Source organism: Podarcis vaucheri (assembly GCF_965113315.1).
Source record: "Podarcis vaucheri genome assembly, chromosome: 14".
NCBI classification, from domain to species: Eukaryota; Metazoa; Chordata; class Lepidosauria; order Squamata; family Lacertidae; genus Podarcis; species Podarcis vaucheri.
Window position 1 is genome coordinate 55,262,636 of NC_138752.1, and position 12,821 is coordinate 55,275,456.

Sequence of the window (12,821 nt, forward strand, 5' to 3'; positions counted from 1 at the left end):
TCTCGGGCCTGATTGCTGCGTCGGGGGCCGGGTTCCGCGGGGAGAAGTGGGCGAGTGAGAGGAGGCTTCTTCCAACGGAAGACTCTTGGAAGGAGCTTTCTGCAAAAGTGGCCCCGAAGTGCAAATGAGGGGCCGGGAAGAAGGGCGGCGGCAACCCGAGGCGGGACCCCCTCTGCTCTGGTCCGCACCGTCTGGTCCACTCAGCGGTCCGGCCGAGGGAGCCCCCGCCTGGGCCAAAAGGAGGGAAGGGACTCGCCCGCCGAGCCCCGTGCAAAACTGAAGGAGCCGGACCGGGCGCTCCCCCGGGTTGGCCGGAACCCGCTGCCGCGCTCTGCACGCGCGCAGAGGCACCGGGCGCCAGGGGGAAGGCTGGCGGTGCAGGCCAGCAGGGGGCAGCCGAGAGCCGCCCGGCCTCCGGCCCGACGACGGGGCCCGGCCGCAGAAGCGGCCACTTGGCGACGCCGCCGCCGCCGCCCGCCTGCAGCAGCCCGGCCGCTCCGGGGCCGCCGCCATGACCATCAGCGCGCTCCGCCCGGGGGGCAGCCCGCGCCTGCAGCTGCCCTGCCTGGCCAAGGTGGGTGGGGGCGGGCGGGGGGCGTCGGAGGTTGCCGTGGGCGGCGGGGCGGGGTGGGGTGCCCCGGGTCCCCCCGCCGGGAGCCCGGGGGCCTGGGTCTGAGCGGCTGCCGCCCCGCAGATGGAGCGCGTGGTGCTGGGGATGCAGGACCCGGACATGGGCATCAAGCTGCGCAGTCAACGCCTCCTGCTCACGGTCATCCCGCACGCCATGACCGGTGAGTGAGTCTCCCCCGAGGGGGCGCCCCACAGCGCGCCCCTTCGCCTTCCCGGCAGCGGCGCCTCCCGCGGGGATCTCGGCGGCGGCGGCTGCGCAAAGCTGCCTCTGGATGGAGGGATGGAGGGAGACGGGAGGAGGGCCGGTCTGAGCCCCGCGGAGGCGCCGGTGGGGGCGGGCGGCGCCGGGCTCCCGGCTGACCTGGGGGCTCCCTCTCCCCGCAGGATACGACATCGTGGAGTGGCTCCTGCAGAAATACGGCCTCTCGGAAGAGGGTGAGTCGGCGCTGCGCAGAGCGGAGCTGCTCGAGGGCGCGGCTGGGCGGGCGGGGGGCGGGGGGCGGGGGCTGGGCGGGGGGCTGCTCACGACCCTCGTCCCTCCCGCAGAGTCCTTGCACCTGGGTAAGCTGATCGTGAGGCACGGCTACATCTACCCGCTGAAGGAGCCCCGCAGCCTCGCCCTGCGCGTCGACGAGACGCCCTACCGCTTCCAGGTGGGTCGGGCAGCATCTCTGGGGCGGAGGAGGAGGAGGAGGGCGGTCCTTCTCTCCGGGAAGCCTGGGGGCGCAGAGTCTCCGTCTGCATCATGGGGCAGCCCCCTGCCCGGAGGGCCTTGAGGCGCAGCTGGGGGCGGAGCAGCGCGGCCTCTGCGGGCCAAAGGGGCTTGGCTGGCTCTTGCCCCCCTCTCCCCAGTCAGGCAGGGCCGGGCGAAGATCTCTAGAGGCCCTAAGCGATTGGAAGATTTGGGTGCCCCATAGATATCTAATTCAAAATATAAACTATAATAAACTGCAGAATAGAATTCCCCCCCGAAATGAAACAAAACCTACAGTCAGATGGAGAATAATATTTATTTTTATATACTTTATTTACATTTTTTTTGGGGGGGGGGGAGGGAATCCCATACTTTTTCTAACTGCAAAGTCCATGGTAAATCCGGCCGTGGGAGATGTCTTTCGATGATGCCTTTAGCAGGTGCTGCTTCTTTCGGTTCATAGTTAATCCGGCCTCTCTCTCTGCGCTTCACAGACCCCCTATTTCTGGATGAGCACCAAGTGGCCAGCGACAGACCTGGATTATGGTGAGAGCCACTTCTCTGCCCCCCCAAGAGCCAAGGGGCTCCCAGGAGACCTCTGGGCAGCTTGACCCCAGGCAGTGGGGGGACCCCCAACCAGGTTCCATGGCCCACAACAGACCCTCCCTTTTCCAGCCATCTACCTGGCCAAGAAGAACATCCGTAAGCAGGGAGAGCTCATTGAGCATGAGAAGGTAAAGGGGGGGGCATGGTGGGTGGGGGCAGGTGGGGAGGGGGAAGTGCAGCCCCCTCTTCATGCTTCCTGGCTCCCCTCTTCTGGAATGACGGTATCCCCTGCAGGAAGATTACAATCAGCTGCACAAAAGGATCAACCACACCTGGGACTTTGTCGTCATGCAGGCCAGAGAGCAGCTCCGGTGAGTTTGGGGGGGGGCAGGAGGAGGTGGCAGCCATGTGGGGTGTGGAGCTGGGAAAGCCAGAGGCCCTGAGTTCCATCCCTCCCTCCTCTTGACCCCCCAGGGCAGCCAAGCAGCGGCGGAAAGGCGACCGGATCGTCATCGAGTGCCAGGAACAGGCCTACTGGCTCGTCAACAGGCCCCCGGTGAGGCGGGGAAGGGAGGCAGCCAAGCCTGAGAGAGGAAGCTGCCATTGCAGGAGGCTGCCAGCCCCACTTGCAGGGCCACATGGGGGGCAGGGGCTGTGTGCTGGTGTCAGCCAGCCACGCCCACCAGCCCCAGCTTCATGGCTGAGCCGGGATTTGAACCCGCATCCCTCCACTACCAGTCCATCTCTCAGAAGGACATCAGAAGAGGCCTGTAGCCGGATTGGACCAAAGGCCCTTCTAGGCGAGGCAGATGCCTCTTAAGAAGCTCACAAGCGCAGAGCCCTCTTTCCCATAGGGCTTAGTGGTGCATCGCTCCAGGGCGCAGCCTCTCAGGGGCGCCCCAGCAAGTGGGGGAGCTGCGCAGCTTTGCTGGCGGCCTCCTCTTTCCCTGCATGCCCGCCAGCTGCAACCATATGGCCGGCGGGCACGCAGCTTCCCTCCCAAGCCTCTGTGGGGATTGCTCTCCTACAGCGGCTGAACATGAGCTGAACAGCGCGACACCTAGCAATTGGTGTTTAGGGGCAGACTGCCCATGAACAGGGAGGGTTTGTATGGCTTTTTGGGATGCAGGTGGCACAGTGGTCTAAACCACTGAGCCTCTTGGGCTTGCTGGTTGGCAGTTCGAATCCCCATGACTGGGTGAGCTCCCATTGCTCTGTCCCAGCTCCTGCCAACCTAGCAGTTTGAAAGCACACTAATGCAAGGAGATAAATAGGTACCGCTGTGGTGGGAAGGTAAACAGCATTTCTGTGCGCTCTGGTTTCCGTCACGGTGTCCCGTTGCGCCAGAAGCGGTTTAGTCCTGCTGGCCACATGACCCGGAAAGCTGTCTGTGGATAAACGCCGGCTCCCTCGGCCTGAAAGCAAGATGAGCCCTGCACCCCAGAGTCGCCTTTGACTGGACCTAACCATCCAGGGGTCCTTGACCTATATGGCTGTTATTGCTAATAGGTGTCACACGAGCTTTCCCAGCCATCTCAGCTGCCGCCTCCCACTGCCCTGTTCATCCAGCCAGAGTGGCATTGCAGAGGGGATGGCGTGGGCATCTCCTGGGCAGTGAACTGCTCCTCCTCCTCCTCCTGCACTGGCCTCCCTTGCCCACGGGCAGCTGGGTCCAGAGCAGAGGAGGCCCCCGAGGCCCCTCCTTGACCCCTCTGGCCCTGGGAGGCAGGCCAAGAGTTTATCCTGCACCCCAGGGCGCCTCCAGGTTGGCAGCAGAGTGGGAACTTGGAGCCCTGCTTGCTCTGGGAGGGAAGGGTAAAATCCAGCCTCTCTCTCCTGCTTGCAGCCTGGCAGCCTGAATGTGATGGAGGAAGGGCCGGAGAGGAGGAACTGCCAGAGCACCCGAGTCCAGCTGGTGAGTGCGGGGGGTGGGTGTGGGGTGGCGGATCAAGGGGGGGCAGTGGGGAGCGATGGGCACATTGCTGGGCCACCCTTGCCCTGGGCTCTGTGCCCCAGACCCCCCTGGGCAGCTGCTGCAGCTGCATAAGAGCCTTTGGCATGGCTTGCCAGCTCCCAGCAAAGCCCCCAGCACCTGCCTCTTGTTCACCAATGGTGGGGGGCACCCTCTGTGCCAGCCTTACCACCTGCTTTCGCTTGGTGGTAGAGCGATGCCTGCCTTTGGCTTCCTTGCAAGGGGCTCTCTCTGTTTCCTGCTCCTCCATTGCAGTGCGTGAGTTGCCCGGCCCAGGGTGGGGCTGGCAAAAACCTCCTGTGCCTGGCCCCACTGCGGGTTCCCCTTTGGTGAGGACATGCCTCTGTGTTGACTTTTCTCTTTCTGGAAGGTGCCTGTCGCCCTGGCTCCCTTCGCCCCCTTGGCAGCCCCCCCCCCGGGCTTTGCAGATTATAATATTAATATAATTATTCATACTTCATCTTTTCCCCTGATGAGACTCAAGGCGGTTCACAGATACAAATAAGAACTGCTATAAACCTGGCCGGGGGGCAGGGGGTGGGCAGGAATTGTTAAAAAATAATTAAACATTGATAGAAGTAAAACAGTATACTGTACAGCTCGAATATAAGTCACACCTGAATATAAGCCACACCTTTAAAATTCAAGGGGAAAAAAGAAAAATGTCGCTCCCTTAAAATTCCACAGGCGCTCACACCTGTTCCCTTTTACTGTTTGTCTGTCTCAGCAGCGATCTCACAAAAAAAGCCTGTTTTTGTATGGCCATGAATTTAAGCTGCACTTAACTTTGCGGTCGGAATTTGGAAAAAAAAAAGTGCAGAATGTAAATGGGTAAAATTGATGGTAACTGCGGCCAGACAGGTTATAGCGAGTAATTGGAAAAATGCACAAGAGTTAGGGGTGAACCAGTGGAGCAAAAAACTGAACAATATGTAATTTTAGAATATCTAACTGTGAAGATACACAGAATGAAAGGGTTTACGGTCAGTGAGAAAGAGGAGGATTGGTTTGAGATTATTTGGGTAGGTTTGAACAATTTGGGGCAATTAAAATGTTAAAAGTTAGATAAACCTTGTGAATGGAGGAGGGTTAACGTATATAAAATTGTACATATGGTTGATTTTAATATGTTATTATTGATTATGTATACCCAATGTACCAACCGCCTGGGGGGGTTTCACTGTTTGTGTTTTGGTTGTTGGTAAAAAATAAAAAAATTAAACACTAAAATATATATATATATTCGGGCCGATACGGCAACCATGCAAATAATGTCAATAGCAGCAGCCAGCACCAGCCTGTTCCTCAAAAGCAGTCAGTTCCCCCAAACCTGAGGGAGCAAGGAGGACAGTGAGGAGGGAGCCAGCCGGGCTTCCCAAAGTTGCCTGGGAGGAGCCACCACCGAGAAGGCCCTCCTTGCATCTCCACCAAGAAGGGCTGCGAAGGCGGGGACGACGACTGAGGGAAAGGCCTCCCCCTATGTGCGCGGACTGCTCCCCTCGTCCCTGTGCTGGGGGGGGGTTGGGCTGCGTCCGTCTCTCTGTCTCACATTGCTCTGTCTGCCTGTGCTCCCCCCTCCCTCCCCCCCTACTGATCACTGGGGTCTGTTTTCTTCTCTTCTGTCTGCCGCTTTGTCCGTCTGTCCGTCCACGTAAGTCACTAACACGGCCATGTAACTAACTCACTGTTTGCTGCTGGGATGGGGGGGGGGCTCTGCTTGCTGGTGGGTCGGAAGGGTCCCTTAGCCCCATGCTTCCTTTTGAGTGGGTGGGAGGAGGGGGCCCCCCATCGGGAGAGGTCTGAGCCTGGCGCTTTGCCCTCTTGCTTCAACTCTGGGAATCTCTGGTTAAAGGGAGTTGGGGGGAAGGAGAGGGAAAAGCCAGTGGGGGGGGGAAGTAGCAACCCTGGAGTCTGACCCTCTCTGAGAAGATGAGGGGGCAGCGAGGCAAAGGCAGCCCCTGAGATTTGCTCACCTCTTTCTCTCCCCTTTCCAGGAAAAGAACACGGATTATTACAAACGGGAGGTGAGTTTACTTGGGGGGGGGAGGGGGCTGAAGGGATACAGGAATCACAGAATTGTAGAGTTGGACGGGACCCCCAGGGTCTCCTTGTCCCACCCCCTGCAATGGAGGAATCTCAGCTAAAGCATCCCTGACAGACGGCCGTTCAACCTCTGCTTAAAAACCACCAAGGAAGGGGAGTCAAAACACCTTCAGAATCTCCTTTCTTACAACTTGAAGCCATTCTTTTGGGTCCTGCCCTCCAGAGCAGGAGAAAACAAGCTGGCTCCATCTTTCAGAGAACAGTGATGATGATGATGATGATGATGATCAATTTATTCTTTAACCCCGCCCATCTGGCTGGGTTTCCACAGCCACGTTGGGCGGATCCCAACAGAATATTCAAAATAGAATCAAACATTAAAATCTTCCCTAAAGAGGGCTGCCTTCAGATGTCTTCTGAAAGTCAGATAGTTGTTTATTTGCTTGACATCTGATGGGAAGGCGTTCCACAGGGAGGGCGCCACCACCGAGAAGGCCCTCTGCCTGGTTCCCTGTAACCTCATTTCTCGCAGGGAGGGAACTGCCAGAAGGCCCTCAGATCTGGACCCCAGTGTCTGGGCTGAATGATGGGGGTGGAGACAGGGTCGGGGGGAGACCCTCCTTACCTCTTGAAGGGTTAATGTGGGAGGCAGGTCAAGATCAGGAGGTGCCCTTGAGGCTGCTGCTGAGATGCCTTGGGCCAGCTGGAGTGGGTGGGTGGGTGGGGGTTGCAGGCAGCTCCTTGACACCCCCCCCGCTCTCTTGGACGCAGATCCGCTACTGCCGCGCCGCCATGGGCAGGACAAGGGTCAAGTCTTCTGTCTGCCTGGAAGGGTGAGTGGCAGCGCCAGGGGCTTCCAGGGGCAGGTGGGGCTCACCTGGGGCTCTGCAGGTAGAACAACAACGGGCCCAGGTGGTGGCACCCACGGGTCACTTTCCCCCAGGAGCACGGGGAACCACGAAGGAGCAATCTTTGGGTTCCTTCAGTGAACCAGCGACAAATCCACCTCACAGTTGCCTCGGCCAGCTCACGTTTTGCCAGCTGCGGTTCCAGTCCTCAGGCTTACAGTCTCAAGAGCAGGGGGCAAGGGGGGGTGGGGTGGGGAGGACAATGACCAGGGCCAGATTGAGGTTTGATGAGGCCCTAGTAATGGGGCCCTTTATCTGTCCAGCTGTCCTTTGTCAACAACAATTTGTCGCTGTGTTGAATATAATGCTATATGGCAATTTATGGACCTCATAGATATCTAAAATAGGGACCCGGGTGGCACTGTGGGTTAAACCACAGAGCCTAGGACTTGCCTATCAGAAGGTCAGCGGTTTGAATCCCCGCGATGGGGTGAGCTCCCGTTGCTCGGTCCCTGCTCCTGCCAACCTAGCAGTTCAAAAGCAAGTCAAAGTGCAAGTAGATAAATAGGCACCACTCCAGCGGGAAGGTAAAATGGTGTTTCTGTGCACTGCTCTGGTTCTCCAGAAGCGGCTTAGTCCTGCTGGCCACATGACCCGGAAGCTGTATGCTGGCTCCCTCGGCCAGTAAAGCGAGATGAGCGCTGCAACCCCACAGTCGGCCATGACTGGACCTAATGGTCAGGGATCCCTTTACCTTTACCTAGGTATCTAAAGCCATTTGCACATGCAGAATGTAGGCACCCTATATATAGAAAGGAGAAAAGCAGTGATATTTTAGGAGCAGGCTAGCCCATGACTTACATCAGAGGAGCCTACACAACACAAAACACTCTTGCTGTATGTAGGTTTTCTTTTATTTGTTTTTTATCTTATATTTTGGAATTGTACATCCAGTTTTCCCCCCTTTAAATTTTTTTGGGGCCCCCAAGAGAGTGGGGCTTTAGCTGTAGCTTATACGTAAATCCCACACTGATAATGATTGAGAGGTGGGGGGCGGGGAGCAGGGTTCTGCCCATTCCTTGGTTCCACAGCCTTACTGGGTGATGTGAGTTGCCTATTTCATACGTGTTTCTTCTTGGGGGGGGGGCTTGCTTCTCTCTGCCTGTTACTCCCAGGGTGGGCTTAGCCCCTTGGCTGTACCTGGCAGCAGAGAAGGCCCCCACCGACTCCTCACCCCCACCTCCTGCTGCCTCTGCAGGTACCTCAAGTTCAATGAGCAATATGTGCCGCACGATCCCATCATGTCCGGCTGCCTCCCCAGTAATCCCTGGATCACAGACGACACCACCTACTGGGCCATGAACGCCCCCACGTAAGTGCATCGCCCCCAATTGGTGGAGGCGCCCCAGATGCCTGCCCGGCCCCCTCCCTGCCTACGTCTGCACTGGGCCCCCCTTGCCTGCCTTCCCCCCCTCTCTCTTTGGGGAAAGGCCCCTTGGCTGTCAGGGGTCCCTCAGGGCTTGCATTACACCCTGCCCCCCCCGCTTGCCTGCAGGGTGATGGCCCCCACCAAGCTGCGAGTGGAGCGCTGGAGCTTTGGCTTCAGTGAGCTGATCGGAGACAGCCTGGGCCGGGTCCAGCTCCTGGAGTTCCTCAAGAAGGAGTTCAGTGGTAGGTCCAGCTTTAATAAATAATAATAATAATAATAATAATAATAATAATAATAATAATAATAATAATAATAATAGATTTATTTATACCCCACCCATCTGGATGGGTTTCCCCAGCCACTCTGGACGGCTTCCAACAAAATATTAAAAATGCAATAAAACACCAGGCATTAAAAACTTCCCTAAACAGGACTGCCTTCAGATGTCTTCTAAGAGTCAGATAGTTGTTTATTTCTTTGACATCTGATGGGCAGGTGCCACCCCCGAGAAGGCCCTCTGCCTGGTTCCCTGTAACTTGGCTTCTCGCAGCGAGGGAACTGCCAGAAGGCCCTCAGCGCTGGACCTCAGCGTCCGGGCAGAACGATGGGGGTGGAGATGCTCCTTCAGGTCTACTGGGCCGAGGCCGTTTAGGGCTTTCAAGGTCAACACCAACACATTGATTTGTGCTCGAAAATGTACTTTTGCCTCTGGGGTGCGCAAGACCAACTTGCCCCACACCACCCTTTCCCCCTGGGGCCCTCCGTGCTGCCGCCTCTTCCGCTTCTCTTACCTCTCCCCTCTTCCTCTCCTGCTTCTCCAGCCGAGAACCTGAGCTTCTGGGAGGCCTGCGAAGAGCTGCGCTACGGAGAGCAGGCCCGGATTGAGGAGATCGTGGACTCCATCTACCAGTAAGCGCCTTGCTCTCCTCCCCTTGGCCGGCCCAAGGCGTTTTGATGCCCGAAGCCGAGGGCGAGAAGTAGTCTCCTCCCCGTCCCGTTCCGTGTGCGAAATCTCCGCGGACCCTCGGATCTTGTTTCTGCCTTCTCTGCTGCACCCCAAGAGGCAGCGGCTGAGCTTAGCAGGTGCAGGGTGGGTTGCAAAGCACCACTCGCCCACCCAGAGCTCCCTGCGCTTGCTGGTCTTCAATCTTGGCCGCCCGAGGCAGCAGCTGCCTCATGGTAGGGCCGGCCGTGGGTGGCCTCTCACCTCTAGGGGGCTCCAATGGGGCTTCGCCTCTCCCTTCCTCCCAGCCCCAGAGGAACCTGGACCTCCAAGCCCAGACTGGGTTTCCCAGACCCCACACAGCCGCTCCTACTCGGGGCCCAAAGCAAGGAAGGATTGGACTCTGATTAATAAAATACACACGAGGCTTGACCAGCCAGACTCTGGGAGGAGTGCCAATAATAATAATCCTCTCCACCCCTCGGCCCAGGTCGTTTTATTCACAAAAGAACTTTTTGCGCCGTGTTCGTAAGACCCAATCAGATTTCCTCTGAGCATTAAAAAAAAACAAAAAACCCATGTGGGGACAAAGTTAAAAGTTAAAACTGCAAAGAAACTATTTCCTACTTGAGCATGCATAGTAGTCCAGAGTAAATAAAATAGGACTAAAAGGAGGAATGCATTCAGCAAAACCCCGGTGGTAATAAACACCACCAACTGCTCGTTCTGCCGCACTCTTCACCTCTTTTTACGGAGGCTACCTGACGGCCGGACAGGCAGCTTTCCAGGCACTGCCAGGAACCTGAACCCCTAGACACCCTCTAGAGGTGCAACCGGAGGTTTTTGCGCCCTAAAAACCTCCTTTTTCGGCTAAATAAGCTAGGGCTCTCCTGCCGGAAAAAACCCTCGCCTGTAGCGGGTTCCGCGCTCCACCGGAAGCCCCCCCCCTTGTGACTCTCTTCCTGGCCCTTAAGATCTATCTAAAGATTAACAAACTACATCAAAGCAACCTATTAACTTTATGTACTGAGGATGCCTGAGGAAGCAACTGGCCTGTGTGTTTAGAATGCTTATATGTGCCTGTCAGGTGGAGAGAAAGGAAATGGCAGAGGTGGAATTCGATCAGAAACTATTGTCAATGAATCAAACCCAATCAACGCAACGCTTTCATCGCGGACACAATGGCTTGCTTCATTTTTCATGATTCCTCATAGCAATCCCACCTGACCCCCCCCCCACACTCTGGATATTTGCACCCCTACACCCACCCATGCCAGGAGCTCTCTGCCCCCCCCCCCGCCCATGCCAAGGCAGCTCTTTCTCCCTCCAGGCAGTTCCTGGCCCCCGGGGCCACCCGCTGGGTGAACATCGACAGCAAGACGATGGAGAGGACTCTGGAAGGCATTAAGACCCCCCACCGCTACGTCATGGATGATGCCCAAATGCACATCTACATGCTGATGAAGAAGGTGCGGGGCAATCCTGGGGGTGGGGGCTCAGGGCTGGGCTGGGGCTGCCTTGGCCATCGTCACCCCCCCAGTCACCCCAGAGCTCTCCCCCTTCCCCGCTAGGACTCCTACCCTCGCTTCCTGAAGTCTGATCTCTACAAGAACCTCCTGGCAGAGGCTGTCATCCCCCCGGAGACGAAGAAGCGGTGAGCAGATGGGGAGGGGGCCCGCAAGTGCCCCCCACTTCAGGGAGGGGGCTGGCGGTGGGGGAGATTGCCTCTCTGCAGTGTCAGACCGGACCCTTCCTCTCCCCCCCCGCAGGGTCTTTCCCTTCATGCGGAAGCAGCGCCACTCCAGCCCCAGCCCCGCCCTGCCGCCCCCCCAGGGGGACCACGAGGCAAAGGCCGAAGACAAGGGCAAAGCGGGGCCGCCCGCCCCGGTGGAGGAGGGGGGCGAAGAGGACGGTGGCACCTAGGACCCCCCCCCCAATTCCCCTTGCCATCCACACACAGGCAGGAGAAGGGCCTGCCTTTGCCCCCCCCCCAGACAAGCACTGCTGACTCACCTGGACGTCCCTCAACGGATGCTCATAACCGACCTTCCTGTATCCCCCCCCCCACTGGAACGAAGCCATATGATGCAGGAGCCCAGCACAGACACATCACCTCCTCTGCCTTATCTGCTTCTTGGAGCACAGCCCCCCCCCCGGACACTGTCTTGCCTCAGGAATTGCCCCCCTCCCTGCCTAGAGCGCCCACCTGCTCCCAGCCCCCCCTCCTTCAGCTGAGCAGCGTTCCTGGCCCCCTCCTTCCCATGCACAACTGACTCAGGCTGTCCAGAAAACCCCAGAGGTGGAAGGCCTTGTGTGTGTGCCCCCCCCCAGGGGTCCCCCGGTGGTTTGTGAGGGACGCCACCCCTGGCCAGACCTCCAGATGGGTCCCAGAGCAGGGTGGGGGTGTCCTTTGCTCCCACAGCTGCCCGAGGGGAGGGGGCAGCGCAAGGCCAGAAGGGCCGGGCTTTCTTCTGCTCTGCGGCCCCCCCCCCCCGCACCCACTCAGCCCTCCAGATGTCTTCCAGCACCTGTCCCGGTGTGTGAAGGAGGTTGCAGCTGCTGCAAGATCTGTTCTGCAAAGATGGAATCCAATAAAAACCCGTAGGAACAGCAGAGATGTCTGGGGGCTGGTCAGTTTTTCTTCCTTTCTCCACCCAAAGAACTGGGGGTGGGGGGGCATTTGCAGTCAACACTGAGAAAGGGGTGGGGGTGGGGGCCAGGGGAGCAAAAGCTTCTCATTCTGGAGCCTCCGGGGTGTCTTTTCCGGGTGCCTTTCCTTCCCCAAAGGGGGTGGCGGGGTTTGAGCAGAGGGAGGGGGGCAGCCATGTGTGGGGCAGGGAAGATGCCTGGCTTCAGGCAGCTGCAAGGAGTGGGGTGGCCTGCCTAGACTGCCTGCAATGGGGGGGGGAGCAGCAGATGAGACCCCCACAGGGCCATTCCTGCGTTGCGGGGGCTGGGCTGGATGACCCTTGTGGGTGGGTGGGGGTCCATTCCATCTCTTCTTCTTCATTGAGTTTATATACCGCCCTATACCTGGCGGTCTCAGGGTGGTTCACAGAATAAAATCAAGATATAAAACCACAAAATACCTAATAAAAACAAAAACAACCCAACAGCCCACCCCCCCAAAAAAACACATTTTAAAAGAGCATAGGATGTAAATCGGATTACCCAAAGGCCTGGCGCCTAAAGGTGTATAGTGAAGGCGCCAGGCGAACTTCCCTGGGGAGAGCATTCTACAGACAGGGAGCCACCGCAGAGAAGGCCCCGTTCTCGTGTTGCCACCCTCTGGACTTCTCGAGGTGGTGGGAAACAGGGAGGGCCTCAGAAGATGATCTTAGGGTCTGGGTAAGTTCATACGGAAAGAGGTGGTTCTTGAGGTATTGCCGTCCTGAGCCGTTTAAGGCTTTATAGGACAAAACCAGCACTTGGAATTGGACCCGGAAACTAATTGGTAGCCAGACCAGGATCAGTGTAAGATGCTCCAGTGAGCAACCTGTCCGCTGAATTCTGCACCGGCTGAAGTTTCCAAACCGTCTTCAAAGGCAGCCCTACGTAGAACGCGTTGCAGTACCCCAACCTTGAGGTTACCAACTCTACAATTCTAACACCCATGTAGCACTTCCTTGGGGAAGATAATCAAAGAGCTCGGGGACCGGCCGTGTCCATCTGCTCCATGCCACCCCCCCCCAGCCCCAAATCCCCTGCGAGGATCT

General features: G+C 57.8%; 1 protein-coding gene across 4 annotated transcripts; it reads left to right on the forward strand.

The window, feature by feature from the left end:
• The first annotated feature begins 487 nt into the window (after positions 1-487).
• RGS11 (regulator of G protein signaling 11) lies at positions 488-11,720 on the forward strand. Of its 4 annotated transcripts, none has more exons than XM_082197985.1 (17): positions 488-574; positions 695-791; positions 1,015-1,065; positions 1,177-1,283; positions 1,819-1,870; positions 2,000-2,058; positions 2,165-2,241; positions 2,345-2,426; positions 3,717-3,785; positions 5,837-5,866; positions 6,657-6,718; positions 7,992-8,105; positions 8,289-8,404; positions 8,984-9,071; positions 10,436-10,574; positions 10,677-10,759; positions 10,875-11,720. In XM_082197985.1, exons 1-17 carry the CDS (start codon positions 512-514, stop codon positions 11,026-11,028), a joined length of 1,443 nt encoding a protein of 480 aa, XP_082054111.1. In that variant the 5' UTR covers positions 488-511; the 3' UTR covers positions 11,029-11,720. The 4 variants fall into 4 exon arrangements, with proteins under 4 accessions (XP_082054111.1, XP_082054112.1, XP_082054109.1 ...); XM_082197986.1 differs by having other exon boundaries at positions 5,843-5,866; XM_082197983.1 differs by having other exon boundaries at positions 1,015-1,283.
• Positions 11,721-12,821: the final 1,101 nt, after the last annotated feature.